Source organism: Ctenopharyngodon idella, chromosome 20, assembly GCF_019924925.1.
Source record: "Ctenopharyngodon idella isolate HZGC_01 chromosome 20, HZGC01, whole genome shotgun sequence".
NCBI lineage: Eukaryota > Metazoa > Chordata > Actinopteri > Cypriniformes > Xenocyprididae > Ctenopharyngodon > Ctenopharyngodon idella.
In genome coordinates this window covers 10,577,060-10,604,162 of record NC_067239.1, presented here as the reverse complement: position 1 = coordinate 10,604,162, position 27,103 = coordinate 10,577,060, and the positions used below count along the sequence as shown (strand labels likewise).

The 27,103-nt window shown below is 36.2% G+C and overlaps 1 protein-coding gene across 21 annotated transcripts in view; it reads right to left on the bottom strand.

The window, feature by feature from the left end:
• nrxn3b (neurexin 3b) overlaps positions 1-27,103 on the bottom strand; it is a 375,053-nt gene that overhangs the window by 96,900 nt on the left and 251,050 nt on the right. For all 21 annotated transcript variants that reach the window (XM_051875968.1, XM_051875950.1, XM_051875962.1 and 18 more), the window contains one exon: positions 1,938-2,119. In XM_051875968.1, the coding sequence (XP_051731928.1) occupies positions 1,938-2,119 (182 nt within the window). The remainder of the gene's footprint in view (positions 1-1,937; positions 2,120-27,103) is intronic.

Genomic DNA, 27,103 nt, shown 5'->3' with positions numbered 1-27,103 from the left:
TCCCACATCTTCTCAGTCTAAAGCCAGTAAGTTAATTTGCACTGAAGCCTCACAGTGGGATGTTGTTAATCTTTAGAGTGTGTTTGTGTGTCTAGATGTGTGTATAGTCTCATGGGGCACATAGGCTCATAGTTCTGGTCCAATTAGAATCCCTTCTAACTGAATTGATGGGATATTGAGTGTTGTCTTTCCTGCTGTGCGTTGTTGAGTGGGATTTGAAGATGTTATTAGACAGTTTCTTCATCATTTGGGTTGGAAAACAGTATGAGCTACGATAACCCGATTATAATTTCCACTTGGATGAACTTAGAATCGATCTCAAGACTCAAAACAACATACACTTCACAAACAAGCAGGTGTAGAGGGTCACTCTAACCTTCAGCACAGTGGTGGGTCGGGATTCAAAAATGGGCCATAGATATGTTCGTGCAGGGTTGTGGACAATAGGTAAACAACAATGATAAATGCCAATGTTGAAAAAGCTACTTTGAATCTTGAAACTACAATAATTAGTAACTCTCCAAGTTAAAGTAGATATCGACATTGGGACAATTTAAGGGGCAATATCTTTTAAATATAAAACATTAGATAAATAAATAATATCTGATGGTATTATTTTTGTTTAAAATAAGTATTTATCTGGTACAAAATCAATAAGGGTTATAGGGTTAATCGATAAAATTCAGTACATTTTCACAAAATAAATTAATAAAACTAGAAACACCCTAATCTGAAATTAATCAAAAACAAAAAATAATCAAAAAAATAGTGATAAACAGCTGAATTTAACTAAATATTTTGCTAAAGATATAAGTTCCACACAGGGGCTCAAATTAATCTGTGAATCAATATTTTTTTGAACTCACAATAAAAAAAATACAGTTAAGTTAGTAGTTTTACTACTTTTCCTTTTAATTAGTTGAATTGCTTCCAAATGCAACATTAAAATGCATTACCCTATAAGCATGCATTTATGATAGTAAAATAAATAGGCTTAGCAACTTTTAAAAGGAAAGAGAAAATGCATTATGTTTTAGAACGGTGTTGGGGCATCATTTGATGTTCAGTTCTCAAACCAGTTGAGAACCACTGCTTTAGCAGATGTCTTGTCTTACTAATTCAACAGCAGAATTTCAACTTGAATCACACCATGAGGGCCGTCCGTTCTCAGGGGGTCAAAAACATGTCTCTTATCTTAGTGACTTCTCTCACTTCCTCTCAAAACTGAGATGCTTTGGTTGCTGTTTCATGGAACAGATGGTGTGCAAGCACATTACCTCTCCACAGAGACGTTAAGGAGAAAAAGACTTTCAATCTGTTGAAGTCTGGCTTTCTTTCAGACATTATCACCATTTTCTTGCATCAGCAGAATCCTCTACAAACACTTCTGTGGATTCCAGCAATATGACATTACTGCCTGACTTTGTTGTCTTTGAGGTCACAATAATAAACCAAAAGCAAGATCTTATTATAAAGAATGTATCTAGTTATAATTCACCTCAACAGTGAACAAGACAATTCATGACAGCATTCATGTAAATTTGTGGACTGGACTTCTAATGACACAGTTTGTAATATATATTCAGTGTATTCATCTGCCACGAGAATATAATATCTTTGAAATATCTTCATTTGGGAGCTCTTAATACTATAGTATGTGCTATTAATTCAATTAATTAATTGGCTTATCACGTAATTGCTTAGATTAAACAAAAATATTAGATTGACAGCCCTAGAATATAAACCTCATTTATACACTTTATAATAAATAATGTTTGACACAGTTTATATAGTGATCGAATTGCTTGGCAATTTACTCATAACTTGTTTCTCAGTGTGTATAATGTAGTATGGTAGTTGTGATAGTCAGCTCTATAGTATAACGGCCAATCTGCCACCCATTATAACTGCTAAACATTATGCGAGACTGAACTTACGATATGGAGCATGATGTAGTCTCCTAGTCTGGGGGCGCTGTCAATGCGGACCAGAATCCCGTCCTTGATAGTGGTGCTGAAGCCCACCGCCAGTCTATCAGTTCGAGTGCTGGGCCTCTCGTTATTGGGCCATGTGTACGTGATAAGTCCTCCACCCTTTCCAAAGATGTACGTTGCTCCAGCTGCAGGGAGGAATAAGATGTGTGAGGGATCAGCAAATTAATTTACAATGCAACATCCAGCTGTTAATGGTATGATGCCAAAAGTACCAATATCTGTCATTAGTACAGAATTCCAACTCAGTTCAGTACCCAAGTGCTGTCTGACTAAAAGACAGCAGACAGCAAAAAGCTTACAAAGAGTTTACGATAATGCAGCTACAAGCTTGAGTGGTCAAAATGCCTGTCTTGGCAAAGTATTAATGTAAATACAGTCAGTTTGTCTTCAACAAATGTAAACAGATGGGACATAAAATTGAATGTATCAAAATATCAGATCTGTGCATTAGATCTTACAGTGTAAATGCACTCTAAAAGGCTATTATGTTGTTAATATTTATCGAAGAACAGTATTGACAAGGAAAAGAAAACCACTCACTGGTCTTGGCTGGGTAATTTTAGTAGCTTTACTACAATTGAACATGAAGACAAAGTAAGGCCTAAAAAAAAAAAAACAGTGAAGCTGATTTGAATTGCAAGCTTGTAAGTCAGTCACCAATAATACTGAATCCAATATTGATGTATTATACCTATTACTACAAAATATGAGAATAATTTGTTTTATTTCACATTAATTATATTACATTAACAATATATTACATTATTAGCTAACTGCATTCTCCAAATTGTAATGTTGACATGCATTCTCTGTAAAGCTGCTTTGAAACGATATGTATCGTGAAAAGCGCTATACAAATAAATGTGAATTGAATTGAATTGAATTGAATTAATACTTTATTTCTACAGACTGATACAGTTCACTATTGTATGTTTGTTTTATTTGTCTTTTTTCTTGTAATTTGTTAGATTACAGTAAAACCCATGTAGTGTTTAAGTATTCAGGGAAATCTGAATATTGAACATCAGTATTCCTTGAACTATAATTGCTTTTATAAAACACATATAGATAAATCCTCAGCTTCACAGATAACATGATAGATTTTAAGAACCCTATAGTGAATGATTCAGATGGTACGCTGGTCTAGGATCAGGTCCTTGTTTTATCATTGTGGTTCATGCAGAATTTATAAGTTGGCCTGAGATCGCTGTGAAACCTCCAACAAGTCCATGTCTTTTTATGCAAGTTTTAGTGACCTGATTTTCATAGTGACTCTTAGACCTTGGCTGGAGTGTCCAGTGCTTGAGCTGAGCTCTGGGATCAATGCTTGGCCCTCAAGCCTCTTAAAGAGGGTTCTATACAGGGAAGAGCTTTAGGTTGACAAAAAAAAAAAAAAAAAAAAAGACTTGCAATCCTCATCCAATATACATGAGCCTGCAACTAGAGAACAAAAGCAGGCAGAGAAATAAAATCAAACAACCTTTTCCAAGTGTAATTTGACAAACACAAAAGGGCAAAGAAAATAAGCTGGACGTTGCCCCTTCAAGAAGTAGGATCATTACGCTTTCATATCACACCCATAGCAAAAGATAAAAAGAGTGTCAAAACTCCAAAAAGTTCCTTTGAATCACAGTAATTACCCCTCTCAATTCAGAACCATTTACTAATGTCTGGACAAGCATGTAATCAATTATGTCCAGGTCTCTGAGGTCTAGAACTATTAAAACTATTTATTCCAGGCAGGGTCAGATGTATGCACAGGAATCCTAGGCATGTGCCAATGCTCGCATGCAATGTTTTCATTATTATTATTATTATTATTATTTTACTCTAACAGTAAAACACCAAAAGACAATTACTACCTAAATTAACACAATTTTAAATATCGGCAGAAACCTTGTATCTCAATATTTTGTCATTTTTTTCATAAATCAGTGGGTTTTGCAAATATTTAGCCAATGAAACATATTAAAAAGACCTTGTGACTGAACCTTTTATCTCCATTGGATCCTCAAACTGTCAGTCAAACCTCACAATGTCACCTGCCTCCATCGTGAATGAAGTGCCACACGCAGTTTGTTAGTCTTAGTCTAGCATTTGTTATCACAATACTGTCTTAAATAGCCTGTGCAAAGCTCTTTAACATCCTAACAACTGTAAAATGACTGTAAAAATGACAATTTAAACAACTTTACAATTCAAATAATACAAGTTTTGACAAAAACAAACAAACAAAAAAATGTATAAAATGGCAGACATCATATTTTAGCTTTTAAATAATTTTTTTAAGAAAAGTGATGAGTCAAAATCAGAAATGATTAGGTATTATATATATAATTAGTCTGAACAAAAAATGGCAGACAGGCTGAATGACAATGCAAATTAACTCTATGACATTAGGTGACGCTTACAGAAAAAGCATTAATTCAGTGGTACACAAAGCAGTGCTGCGCTTATATATACCACTGTAAGCAGTATAGGCATTAACACAAAGGTAGGACGAAAAGAAAATGCCACTGAAACTTTTCTGAAGAGAGTTAGTTCCCTTTAGAGATACATTCATACAAATGCCTATCTTTTGAAACAGTCTTAAAATGTTGCCTCTGTAGGCAGCTTAATAGGTTTTTGAACAAAGCAATTGAGATCAAGGAAGCAACTGAGGAATGAACATGTTTGTGTAGTTTTTGGGCATTGTGCAGAAAGAACAGGACCGCAGGTGCACTGGCAGTTTTATTGCCATCGCTGGCGTTTTCTCCACCATTCATTTGTTATTAAGACTGTAACATCTCATTTGCACATCTGGGCTTGAGGGCCCAGCTGGTTGATATTCCTTAAAGGGAAGAGACATCATGCCAAGCGGATGGGGTTGAGTCCCAGGAGATAGAGAGACATATGGGAGTGAGATGAAAGAGAATGCATCGCATACATATAAGACTTGTGCTGGGTCAACCTACCTTGTACCAATCTAATATGTCTACGTTAGGTCAACACTCTATTTTATTAGATAAATTACATGCTTTAGGCACAGAGTAAAATCCTGACCCATGGGGAAAAAAACCACAGGATCTCACTCAGAATTCTTCACTGTCTCCAATTGTAGTACTCGTGAGAATGGACAGATCTGAGCTCAGTCTTCAGGGAGTTGTCCTCACATACCATGTCTTCTCAGTGCTGTGGGATGCCATGAAATACTGCATCCACACTGCACCCCAGGGAGCCAATTATCCCACTCAGTGGATTTGCTAAGTAACAAGAGACACCATTCAGTCCTTACAACACTAGGTTTCTAATGGACCTTGCACGAGTAGGCTTAGCGAATGCCTGACACACAAAAAAAGCTATTTACCAAATTTAATCGCATCAGGGCTTTAAGCGATTGCACACGTTCATTTAAATGGTGCCGAATTGGCGGTTAGGCTGAGAGTTACTTGCAGCGTCAAGAGTGAGGGAGTGTTTTGCATTTAGGCATTGGTGTTAAGAAAAAGGCTAAAAGTAGTGAGATTATAATTATGCCACAAATGGACTGTTTTTAATGAATACTGAAAGCTTTTGAAAGTCTGGTGTTCTATGCATGAATTCATTATGGGCAAATTGCATCTTCTGGAGCAATACGTACCACAGTTTCTGTCTCCTTAATGGAATTTCAGGCCGGTGAAAACTTCATTAAAAAACTTCATTACAGAAATGCGCTGATAAAGGGTGATGTGTGGTAAACATTTTCAATTCAATATACTGACACACAAAAATAAAGTGTGTGCGGAAAAGCTTTTTTTTTTTATGTTTGACACATAAAGGTAACTAAGAACATGCTGTTAACAAACACGCTGGACTAAATATTGCTTTCACTGGGTGCTGCATCAATGCTTTTTAGCATTTCCATGATTCAGTTAAGAGGACTTTAGTTACAGTCTTAACCAAATACACAAATACTTTTTTCCATCTGATACAAAATTAGTCCGTTGTCAATGTTTTCATTTATTGTAAAGCAAAACAGCCTCTATTTCTACAAAATGCAAGTGAAGAACCAGTAGTAACACAGCAAAAATTACATAGCCTCAAATAATGCACTTGATATAGTCTGGTAGCCTTCACAAGCACTCTCTTTGTGGCCATTATACACCCTCAATGCACCATTTCGCAAAGACAGTACTGGTGCAGATTATATAGTGAACTATTACCAAACAGTCTATGTGGAAAAGTGTAGTCTTGGGGGAGGACCAAATGGGGCTGACAATGCACAAACTACAACCAATCAATTTGTTAGCACCAGCTTGGATTACAGGAGGAGAAACTACTGGCAAATGAAGGGTTTGTTTTTATTTGCACTGGATGTCAGTATGTGACATGGACTGATGGCATAAAATTGGCCATGACCAAAAGTTAGGATCTGACAATAACATCTGTTGATGTTGCACAGTCTGCCTGGATTTTACAAAAAATAATTGTAAAAGACAGACAAAAGTAAAAGACAAAAATACATCTGGCTTTACCGCCCTGTATGCATTTGAAATCTTAACCTTCTCCATTCACCTATCATTCCATCAGATTAAGCTCAAACCTCTCTTTGATTAAAAGTGTGGTTCTGCAAAAAGCTGCAAAGTTTAAGAGTGTAGATGTGTAACAAAGCAAGCCTAACATGTCTTGCTTTAGGAAGAAACTGCACTTCTGCCAGTATAGTTGGTGGAGCGGTCTCTTGGCTCATATCCCATGCCCAACTAGCAATTCGACAGTTTAATCTCTGTGAATGCAGACACAGAGGCAGAAAAAATATCCCTCTCATTATGAAGGTAAACATGTAAACAACACATGAAAGCATAGATTCATTAGTACACACACTGGTTACATGTTTGGATTTTGCGTCTCTCCCTGCAATACTTGCCCAATTACCCAAGATCCACAGTGAGAGTTTCTGGTGCCTTTACACACACACACACACACAAACACACACACACACACACACACACACACACACACACACACACACACACACACACACACACACGTACACATACACTAACCCTAACCCTAATTGGTGCTATCTGTGATTTGTAGATTCTAAAGTGGTATCTCATGGGCTTTCAAACATGCAGTATGTCGGAGGTGCAGAAAATCTGTTCCACGAGGTTGAACACAGAACCACAAACATGAAAGCACAAGAGTACAAGAAAAACAGAGCAAATACACTCTGTCTCCAAAGCACTAATGTATTTCCAACTTGTCCAGTATCAAGATCCAGACAATGGCTGCCCTGCTCAGCAGGCTCTGGGCATAAATGCTGCAATCTGGAGCCAAGGTGTTGCTGGAGAGAGAAATCTGTAGGTCTTTCAGAGACTACCTGTTTGTAATCACTCTTTGTAATCTTGTAATTAGAGTTCTTGCAATTGTGTAGCCAATTAACAACCAAGCCATACCCACAACTGAATTTAGACAGAAAGAACACAGTGGTCTTTAGTGATATATGTTTCTTTTCATTCAGTGTACTTTTTACAGACAAGTGCAAACACAAGTACAGTGTTTCCGCTACATTCATTCTGCTGTGGCAGGCCGCCACACCAAAAATCATCCCCGCCATGGCTGCAGCTTCACAGTGAAACTATTCTGTGTTATTGTTAAGCCCCACTAAAGGCATAAAAAAGCACCAGAAAGTTTTCGTGCACTATATTTCAAGACTTCTGAAGCCAATCGATAGCTTAATGTGAGGTACAAATGAATATTTAAGCCGTTAAGTTAAAGTTAAAGGGTTAGTTCAACCAAAAATGAAAATTATCCCATGATTTATTCATCCTCAAGCCATCCTAGGTGTATATGACTATCTTCTTTCAGATGAACACAATCAGAGATATATTTAAAAATATCCTTAGTCCTCCAAGGTTTATTATGGTTGTGAATGAGGGCCCGCATTTTGAACAAAAAACAAACAAACAAACAAACAAACAAAATAATTCAACCCATCAGTGGGTTGCTCATTTGGTGCAAGTCGAGTTGTGCAATATGTGTACGGTCGTCAGCTGGAAGCTAGTTATTTGAATTTATAAAATTTTAAATATGGATATTCTTATGTGATTCTTGGGTGGGGAGGTTTAACCACCAGCCCCCTCCCCCTGTGGAAATAGGCCTGCCACCACAGCTGAAAAAAATCCTAGAGGAAACACTAAAGTATGTTAAAAGTGTGTTGAGGTTTTCCAAGGCCACCTCCACACGAAGCCAGAGCTTTCCCTATCCAATCTTTTTTTCCCCTCATTCTAAAAAAAAAAATCTGTAAACATGGCGTCGTCTCAAGAAATATCTGCGTACACACGAAACCAGTGAAACCGACACAAAACGATGTAGTATACATGCCAGACCAGTATGTGGCGCTGTAATTCTGCCATAGAGATACACTAAAAACAGAGAAGAAGACTTGGAGCATACACATACACCTACTTTAGTAAAACTTAGTAATAAAGCTTTACTTTAGTAAAGCTAATAGGCTCAGTAGCTTCTGCAGCACATACACGAGCATGTAGTCCACCATTGTTGTTGTTGTTTCTGTTACGTGACGTAGCGGTGTCTGACTAGGGTCGAGACGTTGGGTGATGACATCATCATTTCACAAAATATACGGATTGGCTGTACACATGAAGAAGCAAGGGTGTCGTTTTTCAGATTTATCCACTCTGGGACCCGGTTTAAAAAAAATAGAGGTTTCAGGCTCCCAAAACTCAGGATCTGTCTGGACAAAATGCCGATATGGTACAAATTTTTTACCTATACAGCTAAGCGCGTCTCTGTGTGTACGGGCTCTAAAATGAGGATACAAAGTCCACTCTCTAGTTCTATTTGAAGTTTAAACAGTTTGCAGATTAAAGCCTGCGAAACATCTTTTACCTTACACTATCAACAGATTCAAAACAACATAGTAATATTTTCCAAAGTCTGTTTTTAATCTCTCTTTTTTTAACCCATCTCTGATGTGTGATGCTGAACTCTCATATGAGTTTCTAAAGGTTTTTCATTCTTTGCACTGTTCTGAACATTGATATTTTATGTGCAACAATAGCTCGCTCAGTGTTTTTTAAGGCATTTCAACTGATTTTAAATCTATTTTTTTTTTTCATACATCATGATATAAATGCTCTTTCCACCCCTGCATTTCAGTAAAGATGCTGCCACAGAAAGCAACAGACAGCAAGGCAGCTTACTAGGTTTTGGAACAGAGCCATTGACAGTTAACCCCCAACTAATTCAATCAAAGAAGAGAGAACCTTAGAGCATTTCAAGAACAGCTTGATTTGCTGTCAGCCCAACAAAAAGAGGATGTTCTGTGTGTGTATTTGTGTAGGTGTGTGTGTGTGTGTGTGTGTGTGTGTTTATGTGTGTGTGTGTGTGTGTGTGTGTGTGTGTGTGTGTGTGTGTGTGTGTGTGTGTGTGTGTGTGTGTGAACAAAAGATTAAGAACTCCATGAAGGCTGCCTGCTTGCCAGCACCAAATCTGCAGCAGCACAAAGGTTTGCTCAAAGACTTCTTTAAAGTCAGACAAACCAAAGTGCAGCACAATTCACACAAACACATGCACGCATACACGCACACATGCACGCACACACACACACACACGTTTGTTTTTGTGAATTGTGGGGACATTCCATAGGCGTAATGGTTTTTATACTGTACACACCGTATTTTCTATCGCCCTACACCAACCCTACACCTAAACCTACCCATAACATAAAACTGTGCACATTTTTACTTTCTCACAAAAACTCATTCTGTATGATTTATAAGCTTTTTGAAAAATGGGGACATGGGGTAATGTCCTCATAAGTCACCCTCTCCTTGTAATACCTATGTCATACCCATGTCATTATACAAATTTGTGTCCTGATATATGTCACAAAAACACGCGCGCACGCACACACACACACACACACACACACACACACACACACACACACACACACACGAGTTTTGCTATACTTGTGAGGACCTCCATAGATGTAATGGTTTTTAGACTGTACAAACCATATATTCTATCCCCTTACACTAACCCTACCCCTAAACCTACCCATCACAGAAAACTTTCTGCATTTTTACATTTTCAAAAAAACACATTTTATTATGTTTATTAATCAATTTTCCTTGCGAGGATCAGCAAAAAGTCCTCACAAAACAGAGAATCTCAAGTTTTACTATCTTTGTGGGGATATTTGGTCCTCACAAGTATAGCTAAACATGCTAAACACGATCTCTGAAAGCAATCTTTTCAATGAGAGTTGCTGCTTTCTCGTGACACGAATGGCCTTTGGCAATGTCCTGCTTTAAATAAGCAGTGTCGCGATGCAGTGACAGCCTGTATCTACAACATGATACATACATTTATTGATTGGACACCCATTATTGAAATCGTGTACAACTGCTACCATGATGTAGTTAACAATTTAAATAATATATTATACACAATAAATAATATATACAGAAATGAGATGACAGTAGGCTTCAGACAGTTGGGAAGAGGAATGTGCTTATTACACACACACACACACACACACACACACACACACACACACACACAATCTTAAAGACTACATTTTCTTCATGCAAAATATAATTTCTTATTTTTGTCCTTTTGATGGTGGGGTGAACTATGGCCTTTCCCGAGATTCAACCAATAAGCATTAAAAAGAAAAAGTTATAAAGAAAGAATAGACACAAGCTGAATACTAAGGTTTCCATAAAAATTTTGAAATTTGAAAATATTTGAATAAATTCCACAAAAGTGTAAATCTAAAGTTATTCTATAGCTCAATCAGAAACACCATCACATCGCCCAAACACACATTTATAAGGTATCTTGGACCTAAAACATTGCAGTAGAGGTGTGTTGGTGCATCAGAATACGTGGTGACCCTTGGAGACAGAGGACGCACCATTAGAAAGAATACCCCATCCAAAGATGGCTGCAAGTGAAGTCTCATTCATAATTCAGTCATCTCGGGAGAGACACTGCTGCTGCTTGGCATTCTGATGCCTTCCAGCACTGAACAGACTGTGTGCTTGAGAAAACTAGGTACAGAAGGCTGGTATAAAGAAATAACTTCATTACGTATATATGCCATCTGAATATGTTATCTAGAAAAAAAAAAAAAAACTATGCACTGTATACTATGATACATAAAGGTAATGGTAAAACAGATATATGAAAATCAATCCAATAAAAGTGGCACAAGAGTTGTTCACATATGAAATTGATCATTGAAACTTTTTGATCACAATGGCATACTATTTACTATTTAAGAAAAGCAGTATGTATACTATGTGCAGTATGTGAATTTTCTGTGTATAAGAAATACCTGGATGAACTACTATAATTGTCAATCTGCGCAGAACACAGCTAAAGCTCACTGTATCCCACAATCCAATAGGCTCCCGTTGCCAGGTTGACAAATGAACCAGAAGCAATATTACCATTAGGTTTCCTCCATTGCATCTTATGTTTTCAAGAATATAGCTAAACATCACTAAGTAAATTAAATATGCAACATCATGAACAATCTAGCATACCACTGTTTGATTCAATTATCATTGTATACTGTATACATTGCACAACAGTTACATTAGGATTAAGGCCCGTTAACACCAAGGACGATGACTATAAAGATAATGATAAAGATATAGGGTAAGTGTACCCATTAAGCCCATGTACCCATTAAGGCCACTTTCAACTCCCAAGTCCAAAAAAAAAAGAAAGAAAATAATATTTTATGCTGCTCATTGCTTTAACAAATCCAGTGATTTGTTACTTCCCTGACATTGTTTATTGCATACCAATCACATTTGGCAATGTTGAGTTAGCCCCACTCATGTGCATGCTGTATCAGGGGACCTCACACAAAGACACCCAAAATCTTTGGGTTTCAGGACCCTTCAGCAATCAACACATTTCTGCAATTTTCAGCCATTTCTTTATCAAGTACATTGATATTATGTCAAATAAGAAATAAATGTATCATTTTGTGTGTGTGTGTGTGTGTGTGTGTGTGTGTGTGTGTATGAACAAATAGTACTTTATCATTTTATATAATTTTCCTTTAAATGGAAAGATGAGTTTTATTAGCTTGGGCACAAAGCTAATCTCAAAGTCAAACCATTAGCCTTACTGAAAGATAGACTGCCAAAGAAATAAGCATGTGAACTACAAACAATAAATGTTTTGTGATTCATTTTACATTCATTTACAAATAAATACAACATGAATTGTTTCGTAGAGCAGATTATTTCCAGAAATTTACCTTTTTTTTTTTTTAAAGATGGGCTTAAATGGTACAGTGCCACAAAACACATGCAAACTATAACCAACACAAGCTAACATTGAATGAAAAAAATCTTAACATTTCTCAATGTTTCATTTTCACAATGAAAATTACTATAATGCTTAATACATATTATATTTAAGCTCCATGCATGTCTTTGTAAATATATCTTACATTTTTAAAGGAAAACATTGTCTTTTTTCACCATTACTCACCGTGGAACCATTTAAACCCACCTTATGTGTTTCAATGAGGAATCCCTCTAATTACAATCTTTGATAAATTTTCTGAGTGAAAGTGTTTAATCATAACATTTCTTTGTGTACTTTTACCTTACTAGCCTTTTACCTTAACTTACCTTACTTATTACTTTAATTTACAACTATATTTAGATAGGCCTACAAATTATACACATTACTTCAATTAAGATAGAGCCCGTTTTGTCCTAAAGTTCCTTATGTATAACTGGACATAACTCTGGAGCCAAGCCGAGTTAAGGCTCCATACTCCGGGTATGGGGGGCCCACTAAGAGACCCCCGTAAGTCCAGAGTATGGAGCCCCAACTCAGCTTGGCTCCCGAGATACACCCAGTCAAACTTCCAGATTGACTCCAGCTACAACTCCAGAGTCAAGCCGACTTAAGGCTCCAGACCACCGGCCTGGACCCCCAGCCACTAACACCTACCCATCCCACCCAGGGCTCTAATCAAACATTAGTAAAATTTTTTTTTTTTAAATACTTCCCTGTCACTGAATAAATGATTTCATGAATTGATGTTTTACTTCTTTAAAGGGATAGTTCACCCAAAAATGAAAATTATCCAATGATTTACCCTAACCCTAACCCTCAAGTGAGCTTATAATGAATGATTCAGTGATAGATAGATACATTTTTAACAGTAATTTGTTGCCATCTAGTGGCATAACAACGCAATTGATACAGTCGTTATTTGAAGAAACCAGTTCCTTTCAATGTGATTTATTCCATTCCATACAACGCGTAGTATGTCATGTCATTGTGTAGAACGTCATGGCATTGTGTACTACATCGCGGAAGTTAATGTTTTTTGACGTACGTCGAATGCATATGGCTGTCACACCGGAAGCTTGTTATTTTACTTTATAAAGTTTTAAATAAGGATACTTGTCTTACACAAACACATTGATTCGCTTCAGAAGGCCTTTATTAACCTCCTGGAGTCGTATGGATTTTTTTTCCTTTTTTTTTTATCTTTAGAATTTGGATTACCATTGACAACCATTATAAACCGATTATGTTTGTCTGAAAGAAGATAGTCATATACACCTAGGATGGCTTGAGGGTGAGTTATAATGGAATAATTTCCAAACTATCCCTTTAAAATCAATAAATTTGTATATTTTGTGAATCAATCATGATGTGGGCTTATTTGGAACACATGTGGGCTTAAATGGTGCCAAAGTGCCAATTAAACCCATCCCAGACTTCTGACTTTATTTAAAAAATATCTTAATTTTATATTCTAAAATGTACATCAACAAATTAATACATTTTCAAATAAGAGTTAAGTCTTGCATTTTTTTTTTTTTTATAAACTAGGTATCAAATCAGCATATCAGAATGATTTCTGAAGGATCATGTGACACTAAAGACATTCAGCTTTGCATCACAGAAATAAACTAATATAGTTATTATATAACTTAAAATAGTATAAAATTACTGTTTTTTTTTCTGTATCAAATAAATGCAGGCTTGATGAGCATAAGAGATAAAAAAAAAAAAAAAAAAAAACCCATTAAAAATAGTAATGTGTCCAAACTTTTTACCGTATATTGTGATTACACAATATTTTTTACCGCTGTCAAGTGATTACATGATGTGCCGATTAACTAATCTAATTAATCACAAATCGCACATTAAATTCGGCTGACAAATTACCTCCAAAGATAATTTAAAATCATTATTGTGTTAAATAAGAAAAGCATCAAACAGACATTACAAAAATTAGCTTTAGAAATAAATATTTGATTTCATTCAACATAGAATTTTTTAGATAAACTTTTAGGCTTTTTTTTCCAGAAGCTGCATTTGAATTGGTATTTAGGTAGATTAACAGACAAAAGTTTGGTTACCAGCATTTTTCAAAATATCTTGTTTTATGAAGAAAAAGAAAGAAAGTCATACAGGTTTGAAACAACATGAGGGTGAGTAAATGAAAATAAATTTTCATAAATAATTTTTTTTTTTTTTTTGGCACACTATCCCTAAAATATGAAATTACTTTTTTAAATAAAATGATACTCTAAATAAGAAACTAAAACTGCCAGTAGGTGGTGTCTAAATGAGTAAGTTATTGAGTCATTCATTCATTCGATTTGTTCAAATGGCTGATTTGTTCAGGAATAGGGTTGGTAACTGAGAGCCCTCGCACAACTCATATACGTCAGATATCAATACAGAGAGAGAGAGAGAGAGAGATGCACAAAACTGCACGATTAATCTTTAAAAGATCGCATTCTCGATTTCATCACCCACATGATCTAATTCACCTGTGTATATTAAACCTTTGACAAAAATAATATCGCGACATTCAAATCTGATTTAGAGAGTGCAGTTGTCATGTTTAGATATAAACAGCTTCACAAACAATCTTTTCAAACACACAGTATCATTATTGTGTTACAAATATTCCAATTATCACAGAAGTATACAAAAGTTTATTATTCAGATATAAACGCTGATGTCTACATTACCGAACAAAATAGAATAAATCACATTGAAAGTAACTGAGAGCTTCAAATAATGACTGTATCGATTGCATTGTTACACCACTAGGTGGAAACAAATTACTGTTAAAAATATATCTATCACTGAATCATTCTTTCAGAAACAAGTAAAGTCTTTATGAATCCAAATATTGTTTCACCTGTCTGGATCTTACATGTGAGTTCAAGCATCTTATTTGTGTTGAATTTGTGGTAACACTTTACAATAAGGTTCATTTGTTAACATTAGTTAGTTATATTAACTAACATGAACTAACCATGAGCAATACATTTGTTACTGTTTTTTTTTTAATCTTTGTTAACCTTAGTTCATAAAAATACAGCTGTTCATAGTTTGTTCATGTTACTTCACAGTTCATTAACTAATGTTAACAAATACAACTCTTGATTTGAATAATGTATTATTGCTGAAATTAACATTAACAAAGATGAATAAATGGTGTAGAAATGCAGTTCATTATTAGTTCATGTTAATATAGTTAACTAATGTTAACTAATGAAACTTATTGTAAAGTCTTAGCGAATTTGTTGAGATTAGCAGCCTGTTAAACTCATTTTATAAGCACAATAAACACAAAAAGGACTGTTTGAGTTGAGTATTGTGCATTTTTTCTCTTACTACTATTTTTTATTGGTTGTTTAATAATTTTAATGGAACCGGAATCGGAACTGAAATCATTAGGCAGAACCGGAATCGGAACCAGAAAATTTCTTATAATTGCCAATCCTATTTAGGAATGACTAAATGGCTCTCTTTATGAATGGACCATTGAATTGTTGGTTCACCCAATTAATTCATTAAAACACTGATTCATTCAGGAATTAAGTAAATGGCTCTCTTTATGAATGGACCATTGAATCAGTTGTTCACCCCATTGATTTATTCAAAATGTGGATTCATTCAGAAATGAATCACCACTGTGTGTTGTTCGGAGACACACAACAGTTCTGCTCTGGCTTTATAGGTAATATTTTCATGGGAAAATTTGAGCAAAAATAGAAAATATTGTGTCTAAAATATAACACAATATTAACTTATTTATTGAACTGTTGCATAAAATCAATATCAATAGAGAAACTTATGCTGTTGCCATGGAAATCTGCCATCAATGAATACACTGAACCAGATAAGAATCTTGACATTACAATCCTACTACTGAATTCAGAAAAAACAGAGATTCTAATTATAGAATTCTAATTATAACCTAGAATACTGTCTAACACTTGTTGGCTGCTCTGTTAAGTCTTTGTCGTCAGTTAGGAACCTAGGTGTGCTTCTTTGAAATCTTTCATTTGAAAGCCACATTTCTAACATCTGTAAAACCATATTCTTCCATCTTAAAAATATATCTAAACTATGACATATGCTCTCAATGATAAATTCGGGACAGTTAGTTCATGCGTTCATGAGCTCAAGGTTAGATTATTATAATGCTCTTCTGGGTGGTTGCCCTGCACGCTTAATAAAAAACCTCCATTTTAAAATCTTGCTAATTACTTACAAAGCACTAAATGGTTTAGCTCCCAGTACTCCCCAGAGCTCTTAACGCATTATAGTCCTTCACGTCTATTGCGATCTCAAAATTCTGGCCAGTTGATAATACCTAGAATATCAAAATCAACTGCAGACAGTAGATCCTGTTCCTATTTATCATCTAAACTTTAGAACAGTCGTCCTAGCATTGTTAGGGAAGCAGACACACTCTGTCAGTTTAAATCTAGACTAAAAACACATCTCAAAAAACCCATCACCATACTGGCGTGATGAATCCAATCTTCAACCAAATGGAACTAGATTAAATATTTTGACTGTTCTGACTGCAATCTGAATTCTGACCTGTAATGCTGCCTGAATCATAATCACGCACTGTTCGTTTGTTGGCCAGAGGAGAGCTGGCCCCCCGACTGAGCCTGGTTTTCCCCCTAAGTTTTTTCTCTGTTTTTGTCACCTGTTGGAGTTGAGTTCCTTGTTGTCGCCTCTGGCTTTCTTAGTTGGGGACACTTGATATCCAACAATGTTTCTGATCTGCCTGCATTGAAACCATTGTATGCAAAATTAACTGAGCTTGACTATGACATCACTGTTTTCTCCAGAGCTGCTGTATAGATAAATTAACTAAATTAATAACTAATTATTTTTTACAACAGAATGGATCAATACTTAACTTACATATAGTCAAAATTATGTTCCCTCTATCATGTAAAGCTAATTTGGCAATATGCTTGTAAAAAAAAAAAAAAAAAAAAAAAAAAAAAAAAAAAACTATATAAATCTAGCTCCAGACCTGCATCTCTACATTAAAACAATAAATATACAGCTCATTTCACTTTGATTTCTCTTCATTTTTTTCTTCACAGGAGAGAGATGACCTTTTCGATCTTACATAAGTGCGTGGCTCTGTCAGCACTGTCTGTCATGCTAGGACACAGTTTGCTCAGCCGTGTTGATGCTGTCAGGATATTTACAGGTAATAAAACATTGTAAACATAATATGTGGTGAGAAAACTTGAGGTTTAACAAAAAAACAAAAACAAAACATAAGTGGCATTTCAATACCATGGCTGCCATTACAGCAGAAAATAATTTTCTTGATCAAAAAAGGTTAACTTTTTTCCTTTTACAAACCCGTTTGTAAAATGAATTGCTGAGGATTTCAGGCCAGTTACAGGCCTATGGTATGGAAATAAAAAGCCACTTCTGTAATGTCTATTTCAATGCTTTTATTTAGCACAATATAATAATAATAATAATAATAATAATAATAATAATAATAATAATAATAATAATTTGGGGGGAATTTCTCAGAAAATATTAATATATACAAATAAAAATACAACTGCACATACCAACTGCTTAAATCAGTTTTGAGCATAACTGGTCTGTATTGCAGAGAGAATATATCACCGTGTCCTTAAAAAAGCACTGTTGTTGCAGTAACTATGTCACTCCATATTAAAAAAATGAAGGTTATTTCAACAATATACAGGTATGAAAACATGGCAGCTGATTACTGTATTCATTATAGAGGGGGGAAAAAAACAACTTATTTTTATGAGAAATGCACCCATAAGCCCATCTATTCATTCAGCAAGACCTGTCAAGAACAAGAATTATTACTCTGGTTAAAAGCAGGCTGTATTAATGTTCTCAGTGAGGCTGTGAAGCTGCGGCTTGAACTTTTTCTGTATGATCTCCACAAGTCCTGTTCTGTCCACACGCTTTGATGCCTTCTTGCTGAACATGTGCAATTTAACACACCTAGGGGCACTTGGGCGTCCTCTATTTATCCAAGAGCACTCAGGGAGATGATGAATTTGTTGCAGGGTGAGAGTGACTGAATTTCCACAAACTCTGATCTGTGGCAGGAGGACACGGGCGGAAAACGAGGGACATGGCCTCTACCTCTATTCAACCCTCTGTGAATGATTTATGGCTGGTGTGTGTCCTGAATAAACACAATCATCACCTAACATGTAAAAGGGGACATGGTAGACCCCACACACGAACATGCATACATGTATACACAGATGAACACAGAAACTGACCTCAAACTGTGTCCTAACCAAGATTTCAAAGACTGGTCTGTTGTCTGTCCACACCAAAATGTGAAATTGCTGTGCGATGTGGCTCAGTATTGGCCGGCTCCTGCGTCAGCATCACACGCATCTGTAATGCTGCTCACGTGACCAGAGCAGGCCAATACTGAGCCAGCGTTCGGATGTAAACACAGAAGACAAATTTGTTGCAATTACGGGACTTTCTGCTGCTAATACACAAATTGCTAATACACAACGCTGCTGTGAGCAAGAAAGACATGCTGCAGCTGTACGATATAGCATACATGAATTGCCCGTAGCAGATCTATACAGGTGGAGCTGGGGAAGGTGGGGGGTTTCAAAGCATTTGAAAGTTAAGCAGCAAGCTCCTTACCTACTGATACAGAAGGAACCAATCAGGTGTGTCCTATAGGGAATGTTGTGATTGCAAGCAGATTGAGTTAAGGAGCTATCACCCTGCACCATCTAGAGTTTCATGACAGAACTTTGCATTTATGCAACATTACAAAGAGAATATTGTAAAATTTTGTTGGTCCAAAATCCCACTTCTCATAAGTATACAGTACTGTGCAACAGTCTTAGGCACGTCAGTATTTTCACCCCCCAAAAAAGGTTTTAAGCCAGTTATTTATATATTTTGCTGTAGTGTGTCAGTAGGAAATATCAGTTCACATTTCCAAACATTCATTTTGCCATTAATTGTAATAATCCAGTGAGATTTTTGAAAACACAGGCGGTACTCCACACGGAGATCTGATCTCACCATCATCAAATCTGTCTGTGATTACATGAAGAAACAGATGAAAATTAGACAAAATAAATCCAGAAGAACTGTGGCTGTGTCTCCAAAACGCTTGAAGAAACCGAGCGGCAAAGATACAGTACTGTGAAGAGTTTTAGGCACTTGTGTAAAAATGCTGTAAAGTGAGGATGCTTCCAAAAATACTGTCATAAATAGATTTTATTTATCAATTAACTTTTATTAACTAAATAAAATCAATATTTGGTGTGACCACCCTTTGCATTTAAAACAGCTTTTGTCCAGGTACACTTGGGCATCCTTTTTCAGGTAGCTTTGCAAGAAGGTTTCTTCAAGCGTCTTGGAGACACGGCCAGTTCTTCTGGATTTAGTCTGTCTCTGTTTCTCCGTGTGGAGCACCAGATGTTGTCAGACTCCTTGTGTATTCAAAAATCTCACTGGATTATTAAAATTAATGGCAAAATGAATGTTTGGAAATGTGAACTGGTATTTCCTAATGACACACTACAGGGGGTGAAAATACTGACGTGCCAATACTTTTGCACAGTACTGTACATTAAACATTAACTATTTTTCTTGATGTGACTGTGCCACATTGCACAGCATTTTCACATTTTGGTTTGGACAGACAACAGACCAGTCTTTGAAAACTTGGTCCACTGTGTCCCCTTTTAGATTGCACACAAAAAAGTATTCTCGTCGCTTCGTAATATTAAGGTTGAACCACTGTAGTCACATTGACTATTTTAACGATGTTTTTACTACTTTACTACTCGTGTTCTGAAGATGAACGAAGGTCTTACGGGTGTGGAACAACATGAGGGTGAGAAATTAATTAAATAATTTAAATTGAATGAATAAATTAAATGTAACTTTTGGATGAACTAACCCTTTAACTGCATACATTATTTTCACCCCAGGTTACAGCTATCCAACCTCATCCCAGAGTCTCCTCCTTGAGATGTCATTGCCTATCTCGACTCTCTCCTGGGACACTCTGAGGTGTAAACAAAAAGAGAGAAGTGAGAAGCCACTGGGAGGACAGGTGATTCATCTCCTTTGTAAGCCCATGAACTAGCCTGCAAAAGTCTGTCCGCTATCTGTTTTCAATCCTTATCAACAAGAGAGAAATGCTTAACGAGTCTCACGAATGCCCTTCTGAGAGGCTGACCTGCTCCTCGTCTGCAAAACAGATGAGAGGTGGAGAAGAATCGATGGGAGGTCTCTGCTGAACAGATATAATTAACAGAATTCCTAAAAGCAGCTGATAGATTGATATGGAGCGTGACAGTGATGATAAAAGTGAGGAAGGGAAAGATGTTTAGAATTGAGAGAAGATTGTTGAAAGAGAAACACCCCTGCTAGACCCTTTTTTCATGCTAGTCCAGGCTGGTTAGTGCTGATGTACACCAAAAAACAAACAAAACAACATCAACAACAACAAAAATAAATAAATAAATAAATTTGAAAAAAAAAAAAAAAAAAAAAAAAAAAAAAACATCACAGTCTTTCTGGTGAAGCTGGTTGACCAAGGTATTCTTGCTGGTTAAATGAAAATTTTGACATAATTTACTCACACTGCTCCAAAGCCTTTTGAGTTTCTTCCTTGGAAGTATCTTTTCCATACAATAAAAACAATCTTAGGGTATGTTCACACTTAGTAGGTTTGGTTCAATTAAAACAAACTCTGGGGCAACTGCTCCATTAGAGCGGTTCATTTTAATAAGCGTGAAAGCTGCCATCCGAACTTTGGTGCACACCAAACAAGAGGACCGAGACCTTAAACGAACTCTGGTGCGGTTCGACTGAAATATGAATGCAACACAGACCGAAGACATCTAAACGAACCAAAAACAGGATGTGATGTCACAAGATGCGACCCTAAAAATGACAGAATGACAGTTAAAAATCATAGTGTAAACACTAAGTGAACCAGGGCTAAATGTATTGTTTTCTTTTTTGGTCCGGACCAAAAGAACCAAGAAAACCAAAGCATAAGTATGAACTTATACTTAGTCTCAAATTCAAATCTCATTTGTGTACATGTAAATACAAATGTTTGTTGCCACTGGCATTGCTTATATTGTGACCGTTCTCAATGTGACAAGTATGAATAAGTATGAATGACAGCTATGATAGAGGGGAAAATTTTCAGTGAACAATGATTTCTGTCTGTTACTCACACAAACAGCTTCAAGTGATTCGAAACATGATGGGCAATTCATATGGACTATTTGAAACATGTTTTTATGGTTCTTTTGAAGCTATGCTGTCATTAAATGGAAAAGAGCAGTTCAGACTCTTAAATCTTAGTTGTACAGGTTTGACATGACAGGTTAATGAGTGAATAATGACTGGATTTTTGGTAACACCTTAGATTAGGGAATACATATTCACTATTAACTAGGAGTTTTACCTCAATAAACTCCTAATTACTGTTTATTGATAGTAAGATTGATATTGTAGTGGTTATGTTTAGGTATTGGATGGATTAAGGGATGTAGAATATGGTCATGCATTAAGGCATTACTATTTGTTTTATAAGTACTAATAAACATCCAGTATGCTAGTAATATGCATGCTAATATAGCAACTATAGTGTTCCCTAATCTAAAGTGTTACCGGATTTTCATATTTGAGTGATCAGCCATGTTGCTCATGTTTGATGATTTTATTTAGAAAGAATTTGGGACTATTTGTATTTGGACGTCTATAGGAAATCCCACCCATGGCTGTCTGCTGTGTCCTGATAGCATTGTTACCTTGCCTTGGGATGAGTGCTCTATCTGTTCCTAACAAAACAGCTAAACAGTGATGTCTTTTAAATGTGTGGGCGTGTAAGTTTGGATGTTGCATGTTTATTGTGAAACCAGAAGTTTTCTTCAACCCTTCTCTGTCTTTTGTATAGATGACATGCTATTTGCTTGCTCATTCACATCCAGATTCGTTTTTTTTCTCTCTCTACACTTTCTTTGAAGATGTGCTTAGCTGAACTGATGAAAAATTTCAGGCAGAGAACAGAGGCTTTCAGGAGCTGCATGAAAGGCAGTGGAAGAACTGGCATTATGTGTTAGCGAAACACAAGGTGAGAGATGCCACAAGCAAACACCTGCCATGCAAAGTACCACAATCCCTCCAATTCAGCCAGCACACCTTATTGCCTACAGCACACACATGCCAATGAGCTATTCAAAGAATAAAAATGAAAGGTGTACCTTTCCTTAACACATTTATTCAGAAGAACAAACTCATTTTTTTTCAGTCAAATGTTTTCTCAAGCCGTTTGGGAATACCTCCTTTACTTTCGAACCAAGTCTGAAAAATATGACAGGCCAAATGGGATTTGCTATTATTGAGATTAAACTTGCAACAGCTAATCTTTATACATCAGTCGGTCGGTCATGGACTACAACAAAGAGACAGGCTGAAATGGCCACATTAGTATGAATGATTTTTTTTTTATTATTCTAGAATAGAGTCTTTTGGGAAATACAAGATTTTTTTTAATCAGCTAGGTGCAATCTAACACCTTTCAACAGCACATATTTCTCTAAACACCAATAAGCTATTTAAAAACAGAATAAGAAAGCCTCAATGCACAATTTTACATCAGCATTCTTTCAAAAAGGCACACATGTAACTGTTAGAGCTGTTGATTAACAAACGTAACGAACTAAACAAGCAAACAAATGTTTATACTTTAGACAAACAACTTCAGGAAACAGGACAACAAAGTATACCTTTGAGGGAAGTTCAAATTTGCATTTCAAATTGTCATGCCAAAGCATGTCAACATCACAGTGTTTTCTCACAAGTCAAATTTGTGGAGGAGTGAAGCAGAAGGGCTAATTTCATGACAGTCCTCAGCCAAAGAGACTAACAGCCTCTGACAGGAAGATGGATCACTTTACTAATGCCTGAACAAATCTATAGGAGGCGATGATAATAGGTGTTAGTACTGAACTCCATCTCTAGAGCAATTTTGAGTCAAGTATGGAATGTTTTTTTTTGCTTCTAAATAGAAACACCACAAGAACATGTAATATGGTATTACTGTGTTTCTTAGGGCATGGTACCTTGGAAATATTATCTTAAAAGGGGCTATATGTAGAATTCAGAAACCCTTGTTATTAGCAACACTGGTGGCCGTTAAGTGAACTGCAGCCAGCAACTTATTGTTCGTGCTCGCACTCATGCGCACATAACGTACAAGAGACTGAACGTGATTCAAGGGCACAATATACTCAGACAAAGTTCTTTTTCATTCTTCGCTTAGAAGTAAAACATTGGAAAGAGCCACATTTAGATGAATATATAAATATGTGCTGCATGCTTTCCTCTCAATATCAAATTAAACACAGAACAAAAATGACAGAGGTGAGAAAACAGCACTTAAGAAAGCATCTGATCATTGCGATGTGGATATGTACCAGTTCTGCAATTCACCGGTTTAGCATGACACATTGACATTAAAGTACAGAATAGATCTTTTGGCATTCTCCTGACTAAGCAATCGTTTCATGTGTCACTGAAAGGAAGAAAGGCTTTCGGGAGAGTGTGTATTTGTAGTGAACAACAGACGTGATGGCACCAGAGCTTCACAACAGACATTCCCACTTTTCCCCAGACATGTCCCACTTTGATTAATACAAAAGAGTCCGATAGGACCCTCAAGGCCCTCAACTAAATGACTATTGTAATCAGAACTGCCAAAGGTGGAGGACAGAAAAGATGACATCAACGGCCCATTGATGATAGGCTAATCTCATCACGAGTTGCCTTTGTTCACATCAGACCGTCCATGCCTGAGTTCAAGGTGTGAATGACCATGGACTCCTAGGGCTGCCAAACTGGTTCTGGCTAGAGCACAGCAAGAACAAAGAAATGCTCAGAAAGAAAGACATTTTCTAAACATATTGGCTTGAAATCACCAAAAATGGACAGGAATACTGTAAGGAACATCTCCTATACATCCTTTTACTCATCCAGGAAACTGTGCACACACAGTGGAAACCACACCTGGAATAAAAGCCAATGCAACTGCACCCACTGAGACAGAAGTGTGATACCTCAACCAATTCACATCAAGTTTGACCGACCACCATCTAACCTACAGTTCTTTGGATTACACAAAGACCTCCAGCACTCAGTGCAGCTCTGCAGCTGTTGGAAAGCAATCCAGTCTACCACTGCACACGGAAGGATACCAGTAGACAATATTTCCCATTCCCGGACTGATCACCCGACCAAGTGAAACATAAATATAAGCTAACCAAACCTTTTCCCAAAGGCCTTGGCATTAGGTTGTTGCTAAATGAGATTGCTATTTGTGTAGAGACTGTTATCTAGGGTCAGCGTACACAGATAGATACATTAGACATGTTATCTGTATTCATAGTAAATGCTTATTTACTATTTTTAATACCAGCATCCAGAAAGACCACAACTGACTCCCTCATAGACTTCTAATTACCCATTCATTGCTTCGTCCAATCCGATGCTCATCTACTTGGCATTCAGTTTTGTTAACATCCATTTGTGTTGTAGTTTGTAGTTTCTGTTTGATTATTGATTCAATTTTATTAGTAGTTTAGTCATTTTTCCTTAGTAGTTTAGTCATTTTCCTTCGTAGTATTTAGTGAGTGTGATATTTTACTCTTGTATATTTTTTTTGTTAATAAATTCATTTTATTGCAAACTGTGTCATTTTTGTGTTGATAATCAGAGGCTCTACAAGCTCGCCTGAATCTCACTAAATCCTTCAGATTGGTCAGATAATAAACTTCCTCCAATTTATAAAATTCTAATTCAGTCAACAATCTTTCATGATTGTTCTTTATTGTCAAGGTGAGAATCCTGACTGGTGCCCTGAAATATTGGAAGGAATCATCTGACTCAATATTAATATTAATACAAAATATTAATATTAATATTTAAGACCATAAATAACTACATTTGTGGTGCCCTCATGTGAGGCTAATCCAAAATCACTATATATTTGTCACATATTTTTGATTTTCCTGGTGAAACTGACCTGTGTCCTTCATATAAAATCAGTCTACAGGCTTCTACAGGCTACAGGAAGTCAAGGAAAGTCTCTCTCTCTCTCTCTCTCTTTTTTTTTTTTTAAGTTTCGTAACTAGCTGTCCACACATTGGCAATAAAAAAGGCGATTAATACATGAAAATTCTTATATATTCATATAGACCCTTTAAGAATACATTGGGAAAACCACCTAATGTGGACCTTATTCCAGTTCAGTCAGGACCACTTAAGTCAAAAAATACCAAAGACAAACTTTTTTGTCAACTTTTATTGGCATATTTTGCGGTATTTTGCATATATACATTTGGCGGTATGGCTCTGTTCTAAATTCCCTGTCCTTTTCATGAGCTCCATGAAAAGCTAAGACAGGGAACAGCAGCAGCTTCTGGGGACAACCTCACATTTTTTTAAAACTGGGAGAGCAGCGCAAATCCCCCTATTGAGAACAGAGCATGCATCAATGACAACAGAATGACACTGATCAAGTTAAACACAAGTTTAAGGAGGAGCTGGGGGAGGAGGTGGGTTGCAAAGCAGCGTGCAGTGGAAGCAGCCAAGCAGGCAGACTGAAGACTGAAGCTGTGTTTAAGAGTTGCGCTCTGTTTGAGAGTTGCCAATTGAGTGCATAGGAATCGGATCAGCTGATATGGGTGGGGTTGGAATTTGCCAATCAGCTGATAGCGGAGCTTGACTACGAGGCCTGCCAGAACTAATGCAGAATGCTTGATTTATTTAGTTATTTAAAAACCTTTAATGAAGCCCATTTGGTTCCATTTTGGTATGTAACACCTATTTTCACGATCCAATCAATTATCGAAAGAAAAAAAAATCAAGTCTGACCCTTTTGTTACTGTTGTTTATATTTTACTCAGTGATACATTAAAATATAGAATTAAAATACACTGAAATGTAGAATGTACAGCTGAACAGTTTTCCAGAGGTCTGTCAAGTGTTTCTTGCAAAAGCAAGGCAATAAAGTTTAAGTTAAGTTTCAAAGATGAATAAAAACCGCACAAAACATGACAACACATCAAATTTTATATTGTTTTCTACTATATGCTGCATTAACTTGATCAACCCAGTTTTTTTTTTTTTTTTTCAGTTAGAGTATCTCAAAAGCAAATGAAAGTGTAAATGACAAATAATAAATACTTCTGAGTAAATATTTAAGCAGCCTTCAAACTAGAACAAAGAAAACCACACAGCTGAGGACTACTGCAGATGTGCACAGCTGTGTGGGGGTGTAACTAACTAAAGTTAGTATTTTTACTAGTTCAGTTGTTTTCAAACCAATGATACTTTTCCTAACAAATAGCAGTTTATTGTGGCAAAACGATACAAATTCATGTGTAGTCAGGTTCAGTAAGATAGGATTCAACCATATTATATAATATAAGGACTGCACAGGTATTATACTTTTCTAGAACCAAACTGTTTTATCTTACCTGTAATATGCATTGACAAACCTTCACATGTGGCCTTTTTTAATTAAACAGTCATCGTGATATAATATAATCACTTTGGTAATACAAAGCAATTAACCTCTTCTCAGAACTACATCTGCTAAATAAGGTTATAAAGATTATATCCTTTTGCTTATATTAAGGTTAAAAAACAAAACAAAACTTGTTTAGCTTTTGAGAAATAAAAGAGATTGCTCATCTCATCATAAGATGGCTGCCACTGCTGGCTAA